Here is a 27,557-nt window from a genome sequence, read left to right on the forward strand (position 1 = left end):
TAATGGGTGAATTTATCTGATTTGAATTATACAAAATAATAGGTTCGTTCTATTCAAGTCTCATCCCAGACCCACCCCCCTTTTCCAGCCCTAGGGGAGGGAGCGTTAAATAATGGTCTGTGTAAACTGATGCTCATGCAGTTAAGTTTGGAGAAGTGCTGCTTGTACAAGTTAAAGCAGGCAGCGAAGGAAGAGCAACCAAGCAACAAGCAGCTGCAGGAGCAAAGTGGACCCTTCTGAAATTGAGCGACATGTCTTTCTTCACGAGAGTTTTGACGATGAAGGGCAAGCAGACGCTTGAATCTGAGAGAACTTACTTTTACCACGCGGTTTTTGCCAGCAGGTTTCACCAGCTGCCCAAACTTTGCAGCAGCCCGTCCCTGGAGGTGCGGAACAACCCGCCCGCGGCGGCGGGGAACAAAGGCGAGGCGGCGGTGGCAGCGCCGGGGCGCGCCGGGGAGCTGCGGGGGCCGGCCCGGGAGCTGCGGGGGCCCGCACCGCACCGGCTCGGCAGGGTCAAGAGCCTGCAAGAAATGCCCGGACCCAACACCCTCTACAATCTCTACGAGTTTTTCTGGAAGGACGGCTTCGGCCGCATCCATGAGATCCAGGTACAGCTTACCGGGGTGATTTCATGCTTGGCTCCCGTGGGGTTACCCCAGCCTTTCCCTTTCTCCCCCCACAAAGCGCTGCTCGCCCACCGGGCTGCCCGCACCGCAGCCAGTCACCGCCCCGCCGCTGGGAAGGAGCCGCGGCTGGGGGTCCCCCCCTCGCCCCCCGCAGCCCTCGGGGGTGTTGGCGGGTCGGTCTCGGCGAGGAGCCCGGGGCGCGCCGGCCCCTCGGCTCCCCCCTTCTCATCTTGGGGCGGGTTCTGAACTCGTAGGTAGGTGCCTTGCCCGGGGGGAGGGGCGGGAGTCCCGTCTTTCCCCGCCGGGGTGTTTCACACGCTCGCGGAGGGGCTCGTTTTCGGCGGGCGGCGCTGGGCAGCGTGGGCTTGCGGCGAGGCCGTGCCGCCGCCCCGGGCCGCCCCGCCTCAGCCGCCTGCCGTGCGGGGGGCTGCCGCCGCTCTCCTCCCGTCGGCTCAGCCCGGCGCTGCTCCGCCGCGGCCAGAGACCATTTTGTCTCTCCAGCCCTCGCTCCTACCCTGGCCTCCCCTTACATAAATATACTTCGCCTATATAGGTCCCCTGAGGGGGCGGTAGTCGCGCCTGGCCCCGCTGCCGTCAGCGCTGGCCGGCCCCCGGCCGCCGGCCCCCTCCCTTCGGCAGGAGCGGGCGGTTTGAAAGCTCCCGGGGGGCGCGGGGGGCGGGCAGCCCCCCCCTGGCGGCCCCACCGGCCGGCGGCGGCGCGGGGGAGGGGAGGCGGGAAGCGGGGCCTGATGGCGGCGGGAGGCTGATGGCGGGGTGGGGGGCGGGAGGGCGGCTGCTGTCACCTGCCCGGCGTGCGGCAGCTCGGGGGTGCGGGGCGGTGAAATTAACCGGGACGCGGGCGGGGGTGCGAGCCGCCCTCTGTGGCCGGAGACCCGGCCCGGGCTGGGCCAGCGCGCCTCCTCGCTCCGCACGGTGGGTCCTGGGCGCTGGCACGGGCAGCTGCCGCACCCGGAGGCTGCCTCTATCCAAAGGTGACTTTTTTGTTCCGTACCTTGGCCAGACATGTGGGTTTCATCCCTCAAAACTCACAGCGCATCTCCCGCGGCCTTTCCCCACGTAGCCCGAGGGACCCTGACGCGAGCACTGGCGCCCGAGGGAGCGGAGCCGTCCGTGGGTTTCGCCCTTCGGCGGCAGCGGGTCCGTAACGCTTCCCAGCGCAGCGCGGACCCCTGGCCGTACCTCCCATGTGGCGTGCACTGGTCCGCTCCTCTCAGTGGCCTTTCCCAGAACGCTAGGAAGGGGTTCACAGACAGCCCCAAGAGGTTCGCTGCCTGAAAAATCACTGAAATTTAAAAAAAAAAAAATGTTGAAAGAAAGGAAAGCAAAAACAGAAAAAGGAAACCAGGGAGAACAGGGCAAAACTGTAAATGGTTTGAAGATCAAAACTACTCAGAAGGTAGGATTTACAAAGGGCCTAAAACCACCAGAAAGAAGCAGGAAACTGGGGGAAAAAAAAATCATGTCAGTTGCTTGGTTTTGTCTGGCTTTGTTGTATTTACCATTAGGATTTCTAAAAAGAAACTTGGGCTCCTCAGTGTATGCTTGGTTTGATGCCAGCCAAACTAGATTGCTAACAATGAATTGCTCAACTTAATTGCTTGTTAACCAAGACACAAGCAGATGAAACTTCACGATAGCTAAAGCTTTATGTTGCATTGTATTTCTTTTTTTTTCTTCTACCTCTGTGGTGCTGTACGAAATTCGAGAGGCACTCACCATAGCCTGGTAACACTAAAAACCCAATACTACCATTGAATTCCAGTTCCTTCACTGTCAAAACAGTGAAAATTATTCAAAATATTGAAACGAGTATAAGGCCAAACAGTATATGCTTTTCACCACTACTAGCTGATATGGATATTTTCTTCTTTAATGAATGTTATTCATGGAAAGGAAAGCGGGAGGAAGGATAAGGAGGAGTTGTAATATAATACTAGTTTTTATTCTGTTCAGAGTCTCAAAAGTCACTTTACAAGTCATGGATGCCCTGTCTGCATACATGCTGGATGCAAATAGGCATTAACTGGACTAATAACAGTCTGCTAAATTTAGCAATACAGTGAACATCAGGAATGAATTAATCTGAAACCCTTTGGTAACCAGCACAGCTACTTAAACGATATCCTTCGGTGCACACAAATATTTGTACGCTATATGCAGAAGGGGTAGGGAAGCTGAGCGCTTTTTCACAAAGGAGGTTCTGTTCTCAGTAACATGATTCCAGTTAGTCCTGGCCAAAGCAGTAATGCCTACAGCAATTATGACAAAAGGAAAGTATTTTTAATTTGGTGCGGTTAGATCTCTTTTGTCTCATCACTGCTATGCAAGTATGAAGAAAAGAAAGGTGAGGGGGGAGGGCTTGGATGCTGGCAGTTTGAATTTATGATGTGTGAAAGAATGTCTGGTGTGAGAGTGGTATGTGAGACACTGAAGTGTGATGTTTTTAAGGTTTGAATTACAAGGGAAAGAAAACCTATGTTGTGATAGAAAATATGGAAGAGAAATGCCGAGTATTTCTTTTAACATGAAGTTGGTACACTGAACATCATTCTGCTGAAAGCAAGAGATGGCCAAATACCTTGTCCTTGTCTGTTTCTGGTTTAAAACTAATGTTTCATTTATTTTATTGGATGGCTTGACACTTGATTTAGTTTCTCTTGAAGTTTATCCTCCCATGTAAACCTCACTCGCCGTCAGTGGGAAAAACAAGCTGCTCCATAAATAGCAAAATGTGTTGAACCTGTTTTTGTGTGACTGGTGACGTGTATCCCACCCTCTTCACTGCCTTTTCTTTCCAGCACTTATCTCCCAACTCATACTTTCCTTTAAAGACTTGTGCTCTCAGTTCTCTCCGAGTTCAGCTTCAATATCCCTGAACTATCTCCAAGTCAAGAGATACTTTGGGGTTTGGGAGTGCTTGTTCATATGTTGGTCTGCATGTGGTGTTTGGTTAGCAGCAGACCAAGCAGAAACAGCCGAGTTCCTACTGTAGCATTTCCCATGTCGGGGTGACTAATATGTGTGTCTCATTTGAATCCAGATGCTGATTTTTTAAAACAGTAACAATATAGTTGCAGGAGACCTTTAACTCTCTGTTGAACTTGACTGAAATTGACCATTGTGTTCCAAAAGTAGTTGAGAGGAGACTGATGGAGACCACAACCGCACAACTCCTGTTTTATTTGGAAACTAGGCAAAAAGAGTTACTCCTTTTATAAGCACTTGGTACCATATGCTGAGTGACTCATGTGTCTTAAACTTATTGTTGGCAATTAAACAATTCATCTCTGTAACCAAGACTGATTAAAGAAAGGTTTCTCATAAGTTAGTCTTGGGTCAACCCTAGACTTTCACTAGTGTAGTCATATCAAACATCTTTGATTTGTAATCAGCATAACTCTGCAAACAGATGTCTTTGGATTAGATGCAGATAAAGCGTCAAAGTTAAAACTTTGGTCAGTTTAACTTGTCTTGCTACTTTAACCTGAAATAAAGGTTTTAAAATTTAAAACTTTCTCAAATCCAAAGTTGTAATAATATCGCTTTAACTATTCTTTTGCAGTTTTTTGGTGGTTTTTTTCCCCCACTAAAATGATGATGTAACTCTCCTCCAAGTGAATTCATGGGAGTCGAGTGTTTCATTTCATGACCATGTCAGAATTAAATAATTAAATTTGTTTGAAATCATCAGTGAGATTTCATGGGACAGTGATAGTGCAGCTTTACTGGAAAACTTCTGGTCGTTTTGTTGTGTGGGTTTTTGTTTTGTTTTGGGTTTTTGTGGGGTTTTGTTTTGTTTTGTTTTGTTTTTCTTTTAAATATGTCATTTAATGTTTCCCAGTCCTCTTAATTGCTTGTTGCTTGCCTCCAGCTTGAATCATACAACTTGTGGATCAGCCACTAAATAAACCTCACTGCAGGAATAAGACCTGAACTTTTCCTTCCTTTTGCAGAATTAACATATGTCATCCTAAAGTTCACTGCTGATGAAGCTGTACCAAAATACAGTTTTCTGCTAGGCTGCTATGCTATCACTGTCCTCCGTTATGTGTGAGAAACTTAAATGTAGTTTTTTGTAAAGAATAAAATGGTAGAGTAAGTCTTTATTTACAAAAGACATTAAAAGTAAATTATTATATCTTTGTATTATCGTGTTAGTTTCACCTATTTACCTCCATGATTTTAATTTTTTCACACATTATTTCTAACCTGTTTGATCTGAAGGGATGTGTTTTTAAGTGCCCAAATCCTTTCATCTTCTCAGTATTTGGTTTCACTCACGCTTAGTGCCTTGGAGCTTTGGATCTTTTCAGTCAGAGGTCCTGAACAGTGTGACCTCTCTGTTTTCCTTGTGAATATTTCACAGTAATGCTTAGATGCTTTCTCCTGACATTTCAAACCTTTCCTTGACTGGAAGGCTGGGGATCAAGTTCTAGACGTGATAGATTGATTTGCTGTATGAGGAATTGTTGGTTTCCTTTTGTGATATTTTTCCTTAGTAATGCTTTACTTTGTTTCTTTTTGTTGGTGACACTGTAGCAAAAACACACTCAGGAATATGGAAAGATCTTCAAGTCTCACTTTGGTCCCCAGTTTGTTGTATCCATTGCAGATCGAGATATGGTTGCTCAAGTCCTCCGAGCAGAAGGTAGAGCACCACAAAGAGCTAACATGGAATCCTGGCAGGAGTACAGAGACTTACGAGGGAGAGCCACGGGACTTATTTCTGCGTAAGTGTTATTACTCCTTCATTTCCTTTGTTTTCTTGTAAAAGTTTAGTGATTTGCTGAAGGACTGTACAGGTCATCTGGGAATCCAGGCTTTTCTGTGTGTGGAAATTTGTGTGTGTAGTGGGGGGAAGAGAACAGGAATTTATGGTGAATTGTCTCTTCTGCTGTAAATTTTCAAAGGGGTGGTAAGGATGCATAGTTTGAATGTGGAGTAAGCCACCTTGCATAAAACCACTCTTGGGGAATGTGTATCAACTACAGTTGTCTGAGCTGACTCACTTACCTGGAAGCAGCATTACAGAAAAGGGCTTACTAACTCTGGCACAGCACTGCACAGATGTAGTTTCATTGCTTCAGAGCTAGACTGTTGCATCCAGCTGGCAGTGTGCTCTGTGGACTTTGTTGGCTCAGGTTGTCTTTAGCTTTATTGTTCACCAAAGTGCCCTTTCAATAGATTAATGCAGAGAAGTCACTGTATGGTACCCTCACACTGTAGTGCATCCCCATGCAGATATTTTTGTATGTGGCTGATTCTAGAACAGTTTTCTGTCTTCATAGCTTGCATAAACTGGCAGTGCATGTGGGTGTGGTTAATTGCCACTGGGAACTACTCACAGTCCCCATGACACAGGATGTTTATTTACACGGAAATTTCCTGAGTCACGGACCGCCTGTTTCTTTCGCGGTGGCAAAAGGCATTATGTATTGCACTGCAGACTCAAATCAAACTAACAGTTCCTTGATACTTTGTGAAATGAGATCTTAAATCAAGAGACAGTCAGAAAATGTTTGTTAAAGAGATTAAATTCTGTTGCTGGCCAGTAAGTTTTTGTACCTTGCAGCAGCATTGCTCCAGGTGAAAAAAATTAATGGGAATTACTTGGCAATTTAGTAAGAATGCATAAAAGAGAATTGCCTGTCCTCACAAGGAGTTGAAAGATATCCCTGAAACCACTGTTCCCAAATACTCTGCTCATATGAAGCTACATATTCAGATTTTTAGTCTTTAGTTCAAAGGTTTCAGTACATAGCTCAGCCGAAGGAGAATTTAGCTGTAAATTGTCTTCTCTATAGCTAGGTCTGCTATCCTATTACTTTGTAGGTTTAGAATTAAGGTAACTGAAAATGATGGATCGGTAATGGAACTTTTGGTACTAGCTGTAATTGTTGATTTGCCAAACCTCAGTGTGATACCTTTCTTTGGTAGTTAAGCGCCAATTCAAGGTAAAAGCAATTTTGCAGACTATCCATTCAAATATTTATGTAAAGTGACTTTAATGAGAAAATTTTGCCAATTTCTTCTGTTAGCTACTACTAAACCACTAATACCGAGACACTTGTCAGATTCAGAACACTGAGTGGACAAGTTCTGTCACTGAAACCAGAGATCAACTTACACATGTACATAAGTGTTGCAACACTGAAATTTAATGAGGATGTGCACTAAATACAGAATAAAATATCATAATTTTCATTTCACCGCTTGCTTTTGTTTGACATGAAGAACTGTAAACAGTTTCATTGCAGAGCTCTTACCCAGCTGATGATTATTAAAGAAGATTGTGTTTAGACATCATTAATAATTTCTTCTAGGGAGGGAGAGCAATGGCTAAAAATGAGAAGTGTACTGAGGCAAAAAATTTTGAAACCCAAAGATGTGGCTGTTTACTCTGAAGGAGTCAATGAAGTTATCAAAGACTTAATTAAAAGAATCCACACCCTCAGAAGTCAAGAGGACGATGGGGAAACAGTGACCAATGTTAACAACCTCTTCTTCAAGTATTCAATGGAAGGTAAGCCCAGGCTGTATAACATCTGTAAAGAAAATGGATGTAAAGCAGTTGCTTATGGTTAGGCATTTTTGTCATATGACTAGTGCCTCACTGTGATTAATCTGAAAAGGGAAGCTTGGTATTGTGCATCCAGGTGTCTTCCTACTTAGCACAGTAGGTATCAGTAGAATCCCTTTGTAGAGTCCAAAGAGGTGATAGCTTGTACTAAGAGACAATTCCTGTAGAAATGCTGGTATATAGGTAAAATGTACAATCAAGGCCCTGAGCAGTTTCAGTACTCCTTACTTCTGTATTAATTTCTCAAGAATAAGAGTGTTGACAGTATAGATGGTAAGACACGTTAATTTACCAACATACTGGCCAAATTCCAGTTGGGGAATCGCTATGTGATGTATCTAAATTTTGTTCATAGCTGGATGTGGGAAAACTGCTTTCCCCTGCTTACACATGCCAAGTGTGGTATTGTTGTGCTTGCCTTAAAATCATCTGCCACTGGCCTACCACTAACGATGGAACGCTAAATGGAACTGCAGCCTGAGCTAGTATGGCATTTCCTGTGTTCTTGCAGAGATTGAATGGTGATTCATGTTTCATGCATTCCTCTGACTGACTGCATACAACCTGATCTTATATGCAGTGCCTTTTAAAAACATTGGTACTCTTTGCTGACAGGCAGCTGAATAGTTTGAGATTTGCAAGAACCTCCAAATCACTAATCTATGAAGATGCTGTATCGCACTGCTGGCTGCCACTCAGGTTTGGTAAACTAACCTGAGTCTGTCCTACATTAATAGTGTCTAAAAACGGCATTCAACTAAGAGTTACCAATTTTATGGAATTTTACACCCTGAGCTTACAGATTCACTCTCACTGATGGGTTAGTTTAAATTCTTCACATTCTTTTAGCTTTTCATTTATAACTTGTGCCTGGTACGCACTTATTTCCTATTTGAATTGCAGTTTTAATTAACTTACACTGTCAACTGTTCAGGGAACCAATGTGCAAGCTTTTTTTAAAGGACCATGTAAAGAGCAAAAGAACACATAAGAACTAGCAGTTGCTGAAAGAGGCACAAGAGAATTAAAAGGCATAGAGAAATATCTTCCCAGGGAGGAAAATAGGGAAGGAAGAGGGAGCTGAAAATAGCCAGGTTTGAAAATTATTTTGTCAGTCAAGAAGAAATACAAAGCAAAAACAGGGAAAAAGAAAAGTTTCTTAAATCACAGACACATACCACACACATATATATGCACGCACACTAGAGAATTTATGGAGAGTTTGATGGAAGGCAAGATCAAGGTTAATTGTCATTAGCTATGGTACCTGCTTTTCATAGGAAAACCAGAGAGAAAAAGAGACTAGAGTGTTAATAGACCAGTTACTGTAATTATCTAGTTAACAGTTATTCTACCATTTCCTGGAAAGATGTGGGCAAACTATTAACTAATGAATTTTAAAGCACAAAATTAAATGGCTTTGAGAAATTACCTAAATGCCTTTTCAAATTGCCTAATTGCCCCATGCCCCACTGGATTTTAGAAAAAACCATTAAATAAGATTATTTTGATAATAGGAATGCTTTTTATACTGTAACATGTGGTATTTTCATAAATAACTCGGGTAATATGATCTAGATATTTCAAATTGGGAGGCAAAATTGCTAGAAACTGGTGTTCAGGAAGTAATTAAAAAATAGTTTGCTGTCAAACTGAAAGAACATTTTGGCTAACTCCAGTAGGGCAGTTTCTGGCTGAGTTCTGCCTAGTATTTAATAATTTGATTATGTTTATAAAAACTGAGCTGAGAAATTGCAGGAACACTAATGGACAGGTAAGAATTAACTTGATAAGTGGAAGAAATGGTCCAGAGTTGAGAAGAATACAAATTTTATAAAATACTTTATATATACTTTATATATATACACTTTGTATATAAGTACTGTTCTTTGGCGGGAGAAATGGTATTTCTAGTAGGGATCACTACAACACTGTGGAAAAACACGTGAGGAATTACAGCAAGTCAGGAATGAGAGAGGAGTCAATATTATTATTGTAACAGTGTCACACACTTGCTAGTTTTCAGGGCCGCATGGAGTACATTGTGTGCAGTAAAATCACTGTCTAGAGTGCAAGCTCTTTATCCATTTGTGCATACTCATTATTCATTTACTACCAACTTATGACGAAGAAGAGCAGAGCCACTGCTAGAAACTCCTGCGCTTCTATCAGAAATGTCTTTGGTCTTGTACGTCCCTGTGTGTTCAGAGGGCAGCGCTGCAGGCGCAGGGTTTGCGGTGCAATGCAGAACACAGTGAGTAAGCGGGAGGGCTGCTCTGCTCTTGATGGAATTCCCAGCTGACTTCTCAGGTTGGGTGTTACTGACATAGTAACCATTGTCTCGCTACAATGGTTAGCTAGGATTTTTTTTACTGTGTTTTAAATTTTTATTTTACCTGTTCCCAACTGCAGTCACAATAACTAAAGGTTTTTGGAAGGTAGTTCCATTATGTTAGTATTTTAATACCTTGAAGTATTAATATGTATATATGCAAATGTATAGCAAATTCTCTGATTTCATATGTGCAGGTGTGGCAACTATTCTGTATGAATGCCGGTTGGGCTGCCTGGAAAACAACGTCCCACAGCAGACTGTTGAATATATTGAGGCTCTGGAGTTGATGTTTAGTATGTTTAAGACCACTATGTATGCAGGTGCTATTCCCAAATGGCTTCGTCCGCTTATTCCAAAACCCTGGAGAGAGTTCTGCAGATCCTGGGATGGACTCTTCAAATTTAGTAAGATTTAGTAGCAGAAAAGTTCAGCTGTATTTCTGCAGATTCTCTGTGTGTTTGAGCAGGACTTGCTGTATTTCTCTTCTAAAACTATAAGAAGACATTGTAGCAGAAGTAAGTTTCATATTAAATGCAGACTTGGCCAAGGGAACAGTTTAAAAAAATACTCTATTGAAAAAGAATTTTACCAGTACACTTTGAACATTCCTCTGTTTTATACTGCTGTTTCTTTATTTGCCTTCATCTGTTTCAGCACCCAGCCCTCACTCCAGGTCCAAGTTCTTTGCCAAGGCTTTATCTTAAGCCACTCAGTTTTTAATGAGGGTACTTTTGTTGACTTCAGCAAGTTTTCAGTCAGGCACTCTGACAAATAATCAGCACTAAAACTGACTATAAAGTTAAAAAAATTAGACACCAGCAATTAATTAAACTCTTTGTGAAGTTCATATATATACATACAAGTTGACACAGAAGTACACTGCAGTACTACAGTATGTTTTTTTGTAAATAAAGCATTCCAAGCTACTTTTGAATCAGCTTTCATGTAAGCAAGAAGAAGGAATTGTCTTTGCAATATATTTTTTTTTTAATATTCTGGAGTGTTAAAAATACCTGAACCCTCTTACCTTCTCTAATGTTAGAAAGCCTCATGCATTTTTAAATGTATTTTATTAGCACTATTTGTCTAGGTAGGTCTGTGTACAACTTCTTGAGGGTAGGTTCTTTAGTTTCTTAACTTTTAATTTGCCTAATATGCTTAATTTTAAATGTGTATTGATCTCTATCTACAGTAGGCGTTAGGGAATCCATTTAATGCTGACACAGGTGTGTTTTCTGTGGAACACATACCTATTTACACTGCCACTTTTAAATTCTTTCCTATGATAAAATACTCTTGTTCCCTTTTCTGCATTAAAACCAACTAAAAAAAGACGTCATCTTTACTCTAAAAGCCACTGAGAAACTGTTCTTAAGGAATTTTGTTCCATTTGAAACTTCTTGTCATGCTGTTTCTTTGTTTAATTCCTTTGCGAAAAAGGAATTAAATGGTGAAAATCACTGTGTGTGATGTGTCTATTTGTGTAGGCTTCATAAAGGAACGTGTTGATTCTCGTTCATTTTTTTTAAAGCTCATTCTATAAGGCATTAACTTTCTGAGGGGTTTTCTTCTTTTTAAAGCCCTTGTTTCACAGAAGATGCCCTTTGTTTTGGAAATGGGACTGTGGGTAAAATTGCTCAAAATTTCATTTGCTGAAGTTTTTAAATTTTTATTATTCCTTGATGCTCCTCATCTTTGTCTTCAGTGTAATTCAGTTCTGTGGCTTCAACCTTCTAGTTGCTGCTAAAATCTTGTAGCAGCCGCTGTGCGCTGAGTTGCAGCATGCTCTGCAGAGTTCACTACTTCTTGCAGAGTCACCCAAAACCAAGCCAGGTGGGCGTAAAAAACTTGACCTTGTGCTTTCTTTGCTCCCTGTTAAACTGCAGTCTCGTGCCCTTTCTTTGTGCTCAGCGTTCTCGTTCTGTGAGTTATGAAGGTTCCTGTCAGCTCAGTCTTTACTTACCATGAGTACCCAAGAACATCCACTACCACTCTATTATCTTTTCCTTGAAAAAATAGATTCAAATTCAGTTTATTCTTTTTATGTTTCTTCTTTTTTGGCTATGCAGTGTAGCATAAGGAAAAAAATGTCAGTACTGAGTGGAACCAGCAAAAAATTAAAAATGGAGGCTTAACAATTTTTTTTAATCCCAAAGGTCGAATCCATGTCGACAACAAATTGAAGGCTATTCAGTCCCAGCTGGATCAAGGAGAAGAAGTGAATGGTGGGCTACTTACATACCTCCTAGTGAGTAAGGAACTTAATTTGGAAGAGATCTATGCCAATATGACTGAAATGCTTCTGGCAGGAGTGGACACAGTAAGCTTGTTACAATTTTTCTTGTGCACAGTTGTTCTCGTAAACCAGTACCATTTGCAGCTATCTTCAGAAGGGTTATGTTGTTTACACAGATGTAATTTCTGACACATTTAAGCCATGACATCTTTAAAGCAATAGAAAATACTTACAGCACTGTGTAACCTCTCTACTGGAATGAAGTCAGTGTTCTGTACTAGCTGTGGTTTACAGGAACCCAATGTTTGGGAGTTGGTTCCAGTTTATTAAACAGATAAAATAGCAATTGTCTTTACATTCAGCTTGGGTTTCATACATTTTCTTTTACTAGTTTGAATATCAGGTTGGTATTTGTGCTTCTTTAGGTAGACCACAATAGAAAAGGCTGTTGAAAGTTAGCGTGAAAAAAATTGATTAATAAACTCATGTAGAATTTGGTAAAGGATTTTGATGTATGGCTAATCACATCAACTGGGACACCCATTATGGATCAGATACCTGGTTTCTGCTGAGGTCCATTAGAAAGGGGGTGTTAGGCCCGCACTGATGTGGGTAAGGCTACTTAGTGTATGTACGAACACCTACTAAGGTTCACTCTACCCAGGCTTGTGCTGGCAGCATGCAGCCACTGTGAGGCAAAGAGCTGTGGTAACGGGGCTCAGTATTAGTGAGGCTAGCATATGCGGTGTGTTAACACCTGGTGAAGTGTTTTAAGTGGCCATCTTTCCCAATTCTTCTGATTTATCATCTAGAGTATTTGAAGAAACATTAAGGTCATGTATATATCTTTACCTCCTCTTATTCCTATCATATGAAACCAGCATTCCTTAGTATTGACTGCGGCATGACAATAAGCAAAGATAAAAATTAGCTATTTTATATACAATGTATATGGAGTTATTTAGAATATCAGTGCACACTACTATTGTAAATGATTGTAACTGAACAGTTTTTTAAAAGAAAGCTATATGAATTTGCTAAAGAAAGTGCTATGTATGATTGTTTAATAGTCTTGCAGTAGAAAGGATTAAAATAAGTAAAAAAGTAATGCAGCTTTAAAGTAAAAAAAACCTCTCTGGATAAGTGACTTCAGATTTTTTTGATTTAAGAATGTTTGTAAGATTTCTAAAGAAAACAAAAAAAACCCCAACAGTAACACTTTTGAATTCCATAATAAAGAGCATATGTAAAGACCATTTATGTGCTGAAGGTTATTCCATTGGTTAAATATCCCAAGGGTTTATGAGTTTGGAGAGCTTTTTGATGTTTGGTTCTTAAGTAAAGCACAGTTATTTATCCCATTCATTTTCTAGTCTTTCAGACCATTAATTTTCCATTTTTAGTGTGTGACAGTTTTCATTAAACTAAAAGGACAATGTTCAAGTTCCTGCCAACAAAAGTTTCTCTTTCCATTTGACTCAGCTAGCTTTCTCAGCTGGCAACAATCTTTTTGTGAGAGGATGGTACCTCTGATTTCCTCATTTCCGAGTACAAGACAGAAACTGAGGGAATCTTTTTTTCCCCTGCTGCTCTCTCTTCAGATCTCATTTTATCATAGACGCTGAAAGAGGTTTAGAGGTTTATAAAAGTTTTCAACAAAATTGTAAGTCAATTTTTTACTGTCCCTGGAACAGTGCTAATTTTTAAGAGGTTATGAAGGAGCTGGGGACCTGGGAAGAAACAATGTTTATGTCCAAAGTTCTGTATACAGCCGACACAATTGCCAGCTGCTCTGAGCTCTGAGAGTAATGGAACAGGATTGCATTTTAGCAAGGGATAGCCACTCGGTATCACAAGAATGAAAAAAGAAAGGTTCTAGTATGATACTTAACAGCATTTTACCCCAATTTGAAGACAAGACATAAAAGGTGACCATCATGATGAATTTTCATTCTAACTTGATCTTAAATGTAAGCCCCAAATAAGACATTTCCAGAAGTTGGGCTTTTTACCCATACGTTGTTTATACCCTTAAGCTTTATTGTTCTAATGAGTGAGAAGCTGAAAAGAAAACTGTTTGCTGCATAGAGAGTGAGACTGGTTGTCTGTCTTCATTATACAAGTTGAAAAAAAGAATTAAAAATAAATCAAGAAGATTAGGTTAAAGGTTAGAATTTTTCTCTCTTAAATGCTGCAAAATGGTGGAGGAGATTCTCCTGGAAACTGTGCTAAAGCACACAGAAAATAAGGAGGTGATTGGTGACAGCCAACATGGCTTCACCAAGAGAAAATCGTGCCTGAAAAATTTGGTGGCCTTCTATGATGGGGTTACAGCGTTGGTGGATGAGGAAAGGGAAACTGATGTCATCTACCTGGACTTGTGCAAAGCATTTGACACCACCCTGCACAACATCCTTGTCTCTAAACTGGAGACACGTGGATTTGATGGATGGACTACCTGGTGGATAAGGAATTGGCCGATAGTCTCACTCAGAGAATTGTGGTCAACAGCTCGATGTCCAAGTGGAGACCAGTGATGAGTCGCCATTCCTCAGGGGTCAGTATTGGGACCGGTGCTCTTCAGCATCTTTGTTGGTGACATGGACAGTGGGATTGAGTGCACCCTCAGCAAGTTTGCTGATGACACCAAGCTGGATGGTGCAGTTGACACGCTGGAGGGAAGGGATGCCATCTAGAGAGACCTTGACAGGCTTGAGAGGTGGGCCTGTGTGAGCCTCATGAAGATCAACAAGGCCAAGTGCAAGATCCTGCACATGGGTCATGGCAATCCCAAGCACAAATACAGGCTGGGCAGAGAATGGATTGAGAGCAGCCCTGGGGAGAAGGACTTGGGGGTGTTGGTGGACAAGGAGCTGAACATGAGCTGGCAATGTGAGCCTGCAGCCCAGAAAGCCAACCAAATCCCGGGTTGCAACAGAAGAATTGTGACCGGCAGGTTGAGGGAGGTGATTCTCCCCCTCTTCTCTGCTCCTGTGAGACCCCACCTGGAGTACTGCATTCAGCTTGGGGGCTTCCAGCATAAGAAGGACATGGACCTGCTTGAGCGAGTCCAGAGGAGGACCGTGAAGGTGATCAGAGGGCTCCTCTCCTATGAAGACAGGCTGAGAGAGTTGGGGTTGTTCAGCCTGGAGAACAGAAGGCTCTGGGGACGTTTTTCATGGTAAACTTTTTGTCTTCAGCGATGGTTGTGAGGGAAATGGACTAAAGGCCATTTGCTTGACCTTAACGTCTTGGGTGCAGCTGACAGTAGAAGCAAAATGTCCTGAGTCTGTCTAGTATTTGAATAGGATCGTCCCTGAAACCCAGACAGCTTAAACATAGGGGCTCATGGTGAAACGAATGATAAATACTGGGTCACAAAAACTTAGGATTGAAATACTCTGTTTAGTTCCATGTTAGTACAGATGGAGTGAGTTCATTCTCTCAGAGTGTGTCCTAAACCACAAATGTGCATCGAAGTGCAATTTTTCCAGCTAAGGTGAAAGAGGATTATATTATGGGTTCCTTGAAATCATCTTGTGCTCAAAGCTGAACTGCCTCCTGCCTTGTATTCTGTTTCTTCCTTCATACAAAATATTTTAAAATTATCTTTCACACAATACCTCTTTTCTGGAGCCTTGATGATTATTAGAATCATTAATTATGGGAAGGAATATGTTTTAACATTTAGGACCACTTTAAATGTGTAAGCTCATCTTCAAGCTTCCTTAAGAAAGTTTCAATAGCATGCTGAATTTCAGTCAAGTGGGAATTTTCAAGAGGTAGAAAGTGCCAGTTGTGGTCTAGCATTGCTTACCAAAGGATCAAGCATAATCTTAGCAGCGATAGCATCAGTTCTGTTGTGTAGATGCTCTGAGGAGACCACCATAGGCTTAAAAGGGGTTGGTAATGCTCTGAGTAGTATTCGCTTGTTTCCTCTGAAATGTTTTTGTTGGGAAGATAAACACATTCAAAAGTAACAGTTAAAAACTAAACAGCAATGGATTATGTTTCAGTACTGTTTATGTGGTTTTGTTTATTTTTTCTGTTATTTGTCATATTTCACTGGGAAAACATTACACAGATTGTTTTGATACATGGGGATTTTTAGATGGAAAAAAGGGATGAAGGAGGCGATGGTGAAGTCTGACAACATCCCATTGAATCCTTTGTTATCAATATTAATTACTATACTTTAAATAAATAAAACACATAGTGGAAAACTGATTGGTTTTCCTGGCTTGAAATGGTTTTTAATCTAATCTTGTTGGACTTGATGATGATGGTTGTGGTTTCTTCCTTAGACTTCTTTTACTTTGTCCTGGGCAACGTACCTGTTGGCAAAGAATCCTGAGGTTCAACAACGTGTTTATGAAGAAATAGTCAATAAGCTGGGGAAGGACCAAGTGGCTGTTGCTCATGATGTCCCAAAATTACCTTTAATTAGAGCAGTGCTGAAAGAAACCTTGAGGTAGGTAGCAGACAACTGCAATCATTAATGTAACAATTTAGTTACATGTAGTTTTAATGGATTTTGAGTCCATGCTAATGTTAGTATTTAGTTGTTGTTATCGCTCTCTGCTGCTTCTTTTATTTATTGTAGCAGTATTGTGTCCAATGATGCCTAAGCAATGAAATATGATGGATTATATAATGTTTAATGTTTTTAAGTACGGTAGAACTAGTATCACATATGTAGAACATACCTGTTAAGGTAAGTCATTGAAAGCTTGATTTTTGCCTTTTAAGTATTAGCCTGTGTGATGCACTGTAACAGCCTCTGCCCTCACACTGGTACTTTGCAGCACCACTACAATCATTTTAAGCTTCTTGAATTAAATTGAAAGCATGTGACACGCTTTTTTTGTATGTTTATACCAAATGTTCATGTGAGGTGAAGAGACTAAAAGGATTTTAGAGAAGGCATCAACAAGGCTTTTTCAGCTCCCAGTAGTTCTAAAACGTGTCCAGACTAACAAACTGATTGCATGTTTGTACCTGTGTAAAGCAAATAAATACACAGACCAAATAGCTCAACCTCCAGTTACTAGTAAATAACTTTCCTCAGTTATAACCGTTTTCTCCAGATCATTCAAGGTCTTTGGATCTCTAAGTAGTTCTGTACTTTTGAAAAACCTTTTTGCTGTGAATGCATATTGTGTTCATAGTGCATATTTGTGAATGCATATTGGAATCTAAAGTTTTAAATTTGTTTTAATTATTGCTGTTGAACTTCTCATAAATACTTGTCTCTAGGTTATATCCAGTATTGCCAGGAAATGGAAGAGTCACCCAAAAAGACTTGGTCGTTGGAGGATACCTGATACCTAAAGGGGTAGGTTCTATTGCAGTCATCTGCAGAGAACAGTTTAATTTTTGTGAACGCAATGTGATCTGTCACAACGTATACATATATACACTTCTTTGATTTCAAAAGAACTCACCAAGCTACAGCATTAAGAAGGAAGTATTTCAATAATACCCATTTATATGACAAAAACCTGATTTTATAATTGACTTGTTGCTGCTGGTTTTTTTAGATTTGGGTCCTCACCGTATAATCAAATTTACCATCATGACTTGTCCTTAATATTCTTGAAGGTGGAGGCTATTAATAAACATCTCTGTGCAATGGTACTATTTCATTAAAAATGTATGAATTTCATTATTCTTGCGATTTTCTAAGTCTTTGCCTGTTAATTCCCTTTGTAGAAAGAATTTGATTTCCTTTTTCAATTATGAATCTTTCCTACTATTCAGAGATTACATAGAGATCATGGTATAACTGTATGGCTCTAATTTAAATGACAGCATTACTGTGTTAAAGCAACATAGCCTTAAGACAGTCAGGACTCTTAATTCTTAATGTACTTATTTAAATATCATTCCACATGCACCCCTACTGCAGATTTATTCGGAAACATCATCGCATCAATTATTGCTGGGTTTTTTCCTGAGGTGGTGTCGTTTCTTTTCCTTCTCATCCTCGGTTTTTACCTTTTCCATTGCCTTGTATCTCTCTTCTCCCTTTCTCTCATACTATCTTTCTGAGACAGTTCCCAATACTTGTGAGTTTTGTTCCCATCTCCTTCCCCATTGCATCTTCTCTAATATATCTAGCAACATATAAAACAATTTGAAGATTATTTCATTTGTCCAGTTGAGAAAGGTATCTGATTTTCTAAGTATCCTTTTTTTTTCTAGAAATACTTAAAGATACTTAATTTTTATCACCTCATGTTGCATAAATTACAGTAATTACAAATGCTTTTTTATTTGTTATGTGTATTTGAGCTAGCTAAATATCATTTATTTTCTCAGACGCAGCTGGCACTCTGTCATTATACCACTTCATACAGCGAAGAAAATTTCTCAATGGCAAATGAGTTTCGACCTGAGCGCTGGCTGAGGAGAGATAATTTGGACAGAGTAGACAATTTTGGTTCCATCCCCTTTGGTTATGGCATTCGAAGTTGTATAGGAAAAAGAATTGCAGAGCTGGAAATTCATCTTGCATTAATTCAGGTTAGAACTATGTGACAGCATTACAAGAAGAAAAATATATTGGTATGATTCTTTTCTATGTATACCATTTCTGGGTATCTTACAGGGATCAAAACCTTTGTTTTGGAGTGTTGTCTTGCATAGTCATCCTGCAAAGGCTTAAAAAATTGAAAATAATCATGCTTGATACGTAGCATATTAGTTAAACTACATTGCAGAAGAAAAAAAATCTTTATAATACAAATGAAGTAAAACTAAAGGTAAGATTTGTAAGGAAATACATGGATTTGGTACAGAAGGTTTTTGTAAACAAATTAGAAGTCTTTCTTAATGTATATTAGAAAGGTTACCTGCTCAGTTTCAGTATTTTAGTTATGAAGAATTTGGTGCTTACAAAGACATAAAATAGTTTTTATATCCTTGTATTGACCACACCGCTACGACAAATAGTAGAATTTTTCTATGTTCTGTGGTTTTTTGTCCCTTCTTGTTCTTTCTTCTACCTTTATCATTCTAGATATACATAACTTATATGAGTAGTTAGTACCTATTGATATATATAATTTTCCATTGCTTTATTTCATAAAGAAAGCTTTCCCAACAGCTGCTACATTTTTTGTTATTTACAAGACAACTTTTAACTCAAATACTGAGATCAGATTGTGCAACCAAACCTCAAAGATTTGGAAACTATTTATAGTTACTTAACTGTAAAAAATATTTAGACCCGTTATATGTATTCAAAGCAAAGCTTGATTGAATTTGCCTTAGAATTTCCTTAAGTAAACTCATAGAACAATCTCTGGACAATTACGTGTGTCTTTCAGAAGCCAGACTGAGATAGCTCTCGAGGAGCTGGATAAAACAAACATACTTGCATCTTTTTGAATAGGAGGATCAAGGAAGTAATAGAGAGCTTGCTTTTGTTTACTGGAAAGAAATTAGAACAAAATAACGCAATCTATTTACAAGTATCAAGATGAAATTTAAGTGATTTAAAAATAGAAACACATGTAGCATGAGGCTTATCAAAGAAAAATTGTTTCAGACCAGTCTGATTTCTTTCTTTGACTTGATCATTTACCTAACATGGTGGATATAAAGTAAATTATATATTCCGACTTCAGGAAGTATTTTCACATGTCCTATACATTGTTCTCACAATTAAATTAATAAAATTTGTTCCAGATGGAAGTACCTATAAAATGCATGCACAACTGGTTGGAAAAAAGAAATAGCTGGAGGCAGTAGCTGTCAAATATTTGCTGTTGAACTGGGAAAGCCTTTAATTAAAATTCTGTAAGAGTCTGTCCTGCATTTGATTTAGGTTGGTATTTTCATTAACGGTGTAAATGATGGATTAGAGAATACTTTTAGAGTTTGCATAGGATACCAAGCTGACATGAATTAAGTTAAAATCACAGGATGTGAATATAGAACTACAAAAAAATGGGTAAATGTTCCAAAATCAACACAAATTTTTTCACTAGGGATGGTTGCAAGTTACTACTCTTGAGAAGAAATCAAGTGCTTAAATACAAATTGCTGGCCAACTGGCTGGGTAATTAGTACCATAGAAACCGACTGGAAGTATATAGGAAAAATTGGTCAAGAATAATTATGCTAATTCTGACAAGGCAATGCAATTCTTGGGCATATTAACAGTATTAACAAGCATGTTGTATGTCAGAAAGAGTAGCTAAATTATGTAATCTTACCAAACACTGATGAATCCTCAGCTAGACAATGATACGCAACTGACCCTGTGCGCTGCATGTTAAGATATAGTCAAACTGGAGGAAATTCAGAAGGCAGAGAGAATAACAAGAATGTGAGGTCTGAAAAAGAGAAGAATGAGATGGATTTGGTCAAACATCTAACACTGAAAAGGTAGTTATGTGTAGGATAATAACACATTGTTCATCATGCTTACTAGGAGAAGGGTAAGAGAAGGTTGCTTAGTTTATAGGAAACTGTTTGAGAGTTAATATTAGGAAAAGTTGAGAATGTTGCAGTATTTTCTTCTTGAAATTTTAAAAATAAATAGCTGAGGTATTCTATATTCAGCTTCAAAACAGGTGACATAAATCTCTTGAAGTTTGTTTAGCCCACAGCTTCTGTGCTTTGTATTTGCAGCTGATTCTTTCAGTTCATTAAGTGTATGGAAATAGAAGTTTCATGTACAGAAAACCTGTGTGATTGAATTATAATGATTCTGTTCTGGAGAGGTTCTACTATTTGACTCTTTGAATCATGATTGTTTCACTTCATGGTGCACTGGACAGTTGCTGTCTCATGTTTGTTTTGTTTTCTTCTACCCAGAAAGAGAAGTATGTTCAATGAGATTGGGACTTTTTTTTATTGCTTTGGTTTATAATTGCACATATTGATGTATATTAAAGTGAAATAAAAAACACAGAGAGAGGAAGCTCATGAGGTTTGAAAGAGACTTTTGTTTCTTTGAAAGCTCAGACTGTTTAATCTAGTTGTGTGGAAATTCTTCAAAAAGTTCAGTCCTCCCTCCATCAGAGAAGGAAGATTTTTGACTATAATCTTCACCTTGTAACAACTATTTTTTCTTTCCTGTATGGGAATCCTAGCACTTAGACTCCACAGAACTAGCAACAAAAATTTTGTTTGTGACAGTCTATTTTGCTCTCTTTTCCAAAGTCTAATTTTCATATGTAATTTTGCAGCTTTTCTAATACTTGTCCTGCTTCTCTTCACAGTTGCTTCAGAATTTTGAGATCAACATTTCTCCCAAAACTGAACCAGTTCATGCCAAAACACATGGACTTTTGACTCCTGGAAACTCCATCAATGTGAGATTTTCTGACAGAAAGTGAGACTCAAATGTTTTGGAAATACTTGTTTGATTTTCATGGGAACAGACTTGCATCTCATGGATGTTTAATTATGCTTGTTCTTGGTTTGTAGGTATTTCACAAAACAATCAAATATTTTGTTCTGCCTTAGTTCTAGCAGTACATAAGAGAAATTACCTCTCCTTTAATAGATAATTACACATATGAAAAAATATACTGAAAAAAATTCCTTCTTGCACTGGGAATCTCCTTTCACCTGGAAAGATTTCTAGTAATAGCAACACGTGCATTGAAAAAAACCCCCAAATTAAATTCAGACATACTGGTATCATTCGGTGGTTTTGTTACACTGCTTTCTCATAAAAGTCAACTACTCAGTGAGTCTGTTTGAGAGCAAGAGGATTACTGTATCATATGTGAAAATTAGCTGCATTTATGATTTTGTGTCTTTCTGTTTCTTGTCCTCCAGTGTTTTTTAAAAGTTCCCACCTACATTGAAACTATGAGGTCGTTTCTGTCTTGTCTGTAAAAATTTACCCCACATGTATTAAAAAAGCAATACATTAATGTGACAAGTAAAGAGAAAAAATACACTCAAAATACAGAACAACTAAAAATTTATCAAAACATAATCTCCATAAAATGTTTGTATATATTTTTTAAAAAAAAATAATCTTATAAATAAACATTGAAATGTCACATTGTAGAGTTAGGAACCCAAGACAATGTCCTCATCACCAAAGCATAAGCTGAGTGGAATAGCACAAGCCACTTTCACTGTTCTAGCTAATACGATGCCAAACCCAAATGCAAATAATAAAAATGAAGTAGTTGTTGCATTTTTATCATTTAATTAAAATACTGCTATTAACTATCTTCACAGTTCAACAGTAAGAACTGGAAACTTCCCTTTGTTAACATGCTGAACCCATAGGCAGATGCACAGCTGCCTTCTGTAGGATGGAAATGTGACTGCTGAAGTATTTGGAGATTTTTTTACTATCTAGTGTCTAATACAAAGAATGGACACCTGAAAGGTGGATTTTTTAATTATTATTGTATTTTTCCTATGACAACTAACAGAAAGGTCTCTCTTGCATGATACTTTAGATAACTTTAGTATCACTGCATTATCCTTACGTTCTCATTTTTGAGAGAAACCTTGTGCCTTGGGTGTATGTTATGCCTTGAACAATGCTCAAACCTGCATATTCTAATATGAAATTAACTATGTAGTTATGTATAGTTAACTGTTTACATGTCAAGCTCTGACTGTTTGTGAGGTAGTTTACCTACTGATAATCATAAACTTTTCAGCCAACATGCAGAGTTAGAAAAAAGTTGTGCAACACAGTTTTTAAAAAGAGAACATTTTTCTAAGCTCATCTATCTGTAAGAAGTCAAATTAAATAACACACTGTAGTTATACTAGTGTACATGAAATTCCACATATCTAACTACTACAGTCACATTGTTGTATTTTGGTTACTTTTTGTAGTGCCTTTTCAAGGTCTGGACAAAAGACAACCAAAGCAATCTCCTTTGTATGGATCTTGTATATAAAATAGTAACAATAAACAAAATTGGTCTCATCTGTGAGAAGATTAAATGCTAACGTGATGACTTTAAAATGTTAATCTGTATCGAGCATATATAGGTACTATAAGAAAAACAGGTATATCTGTGGAGGGTTTTTTCCTTGAATGAGCTTGCTTTCTGATGCTGTTTTCCAGGGCTTCACATTATTCCCTTTTTTTCCTTTCCCATTATTATTTCCAGTTGTCCCTATCTTAAATAGAATGAAGAGAGCTGTATGTGCCAGAGCCAGCTGACATCCCAAAGGAGGTGTTTTGCAAAGGTCTGTCTAAAAGTCTGCGGGTTGAGTATTTGACTCCACAACTCTGCCTGTTTTTGTTGACTTGGGGACCAAGAGGCCCAAGCCTTGAATCCAAATTTGGATTCTGTATGGTGCCCTCTTTTTGCATTGCCATAGCATCGCTAGAAACACCAGCCTCTGCTATGTTGCAGTACATTTGCTTCTTGGTATCAGTCCCAAGCAATACACCACTGTAGAAGAGGGAAGAGGCATTCTAAAATGCTCTTTAAAGCATTTGAATCTTTTCATGGAAACCAAAAGTCTGTGATCTGTTTTAATACAGCATCTATCCATGTTAAGTTGTCTTTGATACATAATAAAATATTTATACAGAATTTACAAGTCCTGGTTCTTATTTTAATTGCTATTTATAATTGCATTTTTCTTCATTGTCTTAAAGTCTTTAACTTGTTGGATAGAACTGGAAGATACACTGCTACATGGGAAATTAATAGTTCAGCTAGAAAAGATGGGGATTCATACAAGAATTTAAGGTGTGTAATGACCTGGCTGAAGGTGTGGTAACACTGTATTATGAGTGCAAAGTTACCCAAGAAATACCCTAGGACTGACTCTAATGTAATGTTTTGATTAATGATAATTGCTTAATATATGGAAGAGTATTAATGATATGAAGAGTGAAGGCATAAAGGTTAAAAAAATAATAATAAAAAATCCCAACACAACCCAGAATGTAATAGAGATGGGATGGAATTTAATAGCAAAAGACATGTACGTGGGGAATAAAAAGAGTTTACTTGAGGAGCTAATCAGCTGAAAATGAAATGTATAGAGGTATCACAGATGACTAGAAATTGCAAGTCTGTTGGAATAATGAAAAATACAGCCTAGAATGTATGAGATGAAGTATCTCCGATAGAGACTGAGGAATAATAGGTGAGACTGCATCTGAAGTGCTAGGTACAGTGTGGTTAGGTGTTCAAGAAAGGTGGGGTTTGATTTGAACAGGTAAGACAACTCCTAAGGTTATCAGGTTATTAAAGTTTCTGTGAGTGGAGAAAGGGTTATACTGCAATGCTTTTTGCTCTGCCTCCCTGTGTTTTTAAGCAGATCACAAGCTTGCAGATCAAGCCCTTGCACATCTGGAAGCTATGTAACCATGGGCTGAGGAGAACTTGTTTCTTTGGACACAGAACTGTGCTGACTTGATTATGCTCCTTCCAGTTGGATTAGATAGCAGGTAGTAGAAACACGGATGTCTGCAAGAGACTGAACGTATCCTCAAAAATATTCATGTAGTTAGTTTAGAAAAGTGAATATTGAGAGGAGATAAATGTTCTTTTCAAACACCTTCATCACCAGCTAGCAATGAATAAACTGGTGCAGAAAGTTTTGAGCCATAAGGAGAGAGTTTAGAATAAATTTGCTGTCAGAAATGGTGAAGAAAAAAACAATTTTTTAAAAAATCTCCAAGCAGCCATGACATGCTGAAGCATGGTGAAAAGAATTCTGTAAGTGGTTGTTTAACTAGAATCACTGTATTCAGTCAGTCTGTTCTCTGTTTTTGTTACTCTGTTGTAGGTACACAGGCATGGAAGGAATCTATGAGGTCAATGGTGAAGTAGTCAACTCCAGAACTGGCATACAATTTTGCTGAATGAAACTTATGAGCTCTTTAAATACCTCAACACTGATGTGCTGTGAAGATAGAGAGTAACATGCCTGGCAGCTGTGAACATAAAAGAAGTAGGCACTGGGGGAGTGTTCAGAGCTAGAAACAGAAGAGTTCTGCTGTCATGCGCAGGACTGGGGAAGGGGAATAGCAGAGCCACACAGTGGGGGCTTTGGGCAATGTGCAATAATCCATGGAAGCACACATGAGAGATAAGGAACTGGGGAGGTGAGCTGTGGACTGCACGTAGGATGGGTGAGGATGAGAGAAACGGGATAAGGCAAGAGCAGTTTGGGCACCTGATATGTATGCTGTTTGCACCACATACCAAATTTTTTTTTAAAAAAAAAAAAAGGCCACTATTGCTTTTGGTCATTGAGGTTTTTCCTTCCTACATTATGTTGTCACACAATGTTCATAACTTTAAAAAGTGCTGTTGCATAATTACAAAACATTTATGTCTTTGGTAATGCCAAACTTACCCTGTGCATGCCCAGAGAAGGACTGAAGGGATATAACAAATCACTAATTCTTGGTGTTCCAGAACAACGGTAGCTTGCACCGGCAGGCTCTGTGGAGGCAGATGTGTTGGAGGCTTTTCCACCTCCTGAAGCATCAATAGAGGATTTACAGGGTCATGTGAAAAGCAGATGCTAAGATGATTCAAAACGCTGCGCAGTTATAGCTGCAGTGCTGCACAGCTACTTAGGACAGATGTAAATACGTATGCCAATACAATCACTATGTAAGACAAGTCCAACTGGTCTTACACATTGGATCCTTCTGATTTTTGCAAGGTGCTTATCTGTGTCATGCACTGTATGTATTGAAGCAAGATAAACTACAGTTCACTGGAATGTGTGTTGGAAAATGTTAGGGACGAGATTCTAAGTTGCTGGATACTTATTATTCATATATTGTTTTTCATCTAAATTTTACACTGGCAGTAGTAATAATAAAGTTAATGGGAAGGTGTGAGTAGTAACTATTTTAATATCTGATTATTTAAAAAATATATTTTTATATATATCTATGTACAAAAAAAAAGAAAAATATTTTATACTCTGTGATTAATACACACATTTGCATACCTTTTTTCCTTTCAAAAGGTATTAACACAGAAAATAAGTAAGTGTATACCCAGAGCTTGAAAATGTTATTTATTCATGTTCATGCTGAATAATAATAATAAAAAAAGTAAATGTCATATGGGTATTTTTGAATAATTACATCTGAGAATTTCCCCTGTGGTTTCCAAGTACTTTGATCGCGGAACCCACTGGAGATACTACACTGCGGATGCGGTACCACTAGGTGGTGCTGCCTTTATAGTATTCCTTAGGAGAAGGCCATTATGATGGATCTATGAAACAAAAAATTATAGCTAAAAGAATGTACTTACTCTAGCATCTTAAATATAGAGGAGTTTTGCTATACTTGTTTTACAAGGACAGGACTCTTAGCCCTTGTACGTGTAAATGTGCTCAATTTGCGTTCTTCTTTTGTATCTGCTTGCTTAAAATAGGAATTTGCTTGTAACAAATATTACAGTATGACCAAAGTTTCACGTAGGCCTCCTTAGAGCAAATCCAGCCTTTGCAGTCCTGTGTGCCTTCTGCTGAGCTTTGGCTTTAACAGAGTCTGTCAATTGTTAAGCTTTGACACTACCTGTTATCATGCAAAATTCAAAATAAATACAGTTCCTATTCTGAAGAGATTACGTTCTAGGTGAGATAAGAATAAAGAAGACAGGAAATAATTGAGGGGGATGTTTTGCCTGTTTCAGGCACTATTGTAAATTTCAGTCCTGCATTGCAGCAAACAGCAGATCTTCCGACTCCATTTAAAAGGTATTGTACCGGTCTTGGCAATGTTTGAAACAATCTGTTTGCTGCCAAGTGTTTATCTAGTTGGAAAACAGATAAATTGAAGTGTAAACTCACTGAAGCAGCCCACTTTACTCAGACAAAAGGAAGATCAAACTCAGGTATTTCCAAAGGAAGTGTCTAAGGGATAAAAAACTGCAAGAGACTATTTGCCATTGCAGTTGAGTTTCAGGATAAGAGCTACTTTTGCTACTTTTACTATTTTATTGTTTCAGATCAGGCAAATGTAGAATTGGTGTCTAAACCAGAAGCTGAAAGGTGTGAGCAGATATTGTTCAGATTGCACTGCTTCTCTATTTTTGAGAGAGAAAAAAAATGTAGAAATGTCTAAGTATGAAGGAAACATTTTTCTTACAGCCAAAAAGTTGTTTCTTTCTTCTGTGCAGGACATGAGGTATGAAATTGTCCAACTTTGCTCAAGTTAACCATTATCTTTTCAGAAAGCAAGTTGCTCAGGCAACTTCAGGAAACCAGTAAGCAATAGTAGTTCTTTGGGATACATTTAAAGTAGGCTAAATTTCTTTGTCTGCCAAATGTAAATAAGGATTTGCATTTGGGTTGCCATTTGTCAGCTAAACTGCAGAAAGTTTGTGGGGGTTCTTTGCTCCTGACTGATAGAAAATAATATAAGTAACCTGCAATAAAGCATGTTTAAGCAAAGTTGTATTGTTGTGAGCCAGGAGTGTGAATGCAGGCAATTACCAAACCGACCTGATATGCATTGTCTTAATAATTTGTCTGAATATTAGCATTTATGGAAGATTTGTGCAGTTTAACGTGCATGCTGGGACACAAACTGGAAAAGTTATAATAATATAAGATGAAACAATGCCCATATGAAAGTTATTTCATATAAGATCTACATAAGAAAAAATTCCCATACAGAAGTCAGTTACTGTTATAAGTGGTCTGAAAAATAGCGTCATGTGGTATCTTTCCCAATAGTAAGTGTTGATGTTTTTAAAACTAGAAAGCATGCCAACATATGAAGGCCATTTTTTTTTTAAAGTGTTCATTGGAAATGTCAAAGAA

General features: G+C 38.9%; 1 protein-coding gene across 1 annotated transcript; it reads left to right on the plus strand.

The window, feature by feature from the left end:
- The first annotated feature begins 202 nt into the window (after positions 1-202).
- LOC130154493 (cytochrome P450 27C1) lies at positions 203-23,295 on the plus strand. The gene is made up of 9 exons (XM_056350625.1): positions 203-611; positions 5,190-5,380; positions 6,974-7,173; positions 9,760-9,969; positions 11,722-11,885; positions 16,106-16,272; positions 17,058-17,136; positions 18,123-18,326; positions 21,035-23,295. The coding sequence occupies exons 1-9, from the start codon at positions 252-254 to the stop codon at positions 21,149-21,151; spliced, it is 1,692 nt and encodes a 563-aa protein (XP_056206600.1). The 5' UTR covers positions 203-251; the 3' UTR covers positions 21,152-23,295.
- The last annotated feature ends 4,262 nt before the right edge of the window (positions 23,296-27,557 follow it).

The sequence above is a fragment of the Falco biarmicus genome, chromosome 8, assembly GCF_023638135.1.
Source record: "Falco biarmicus isolate bFalBia1 chromosome 8, bFalBia1.pri, whole genome shotgun sequence".
NCBI lineage: Eukaryota > Metazoa > Chordata > Aves > Falconiformes > Falconidae > Falco > Falco biarmicus.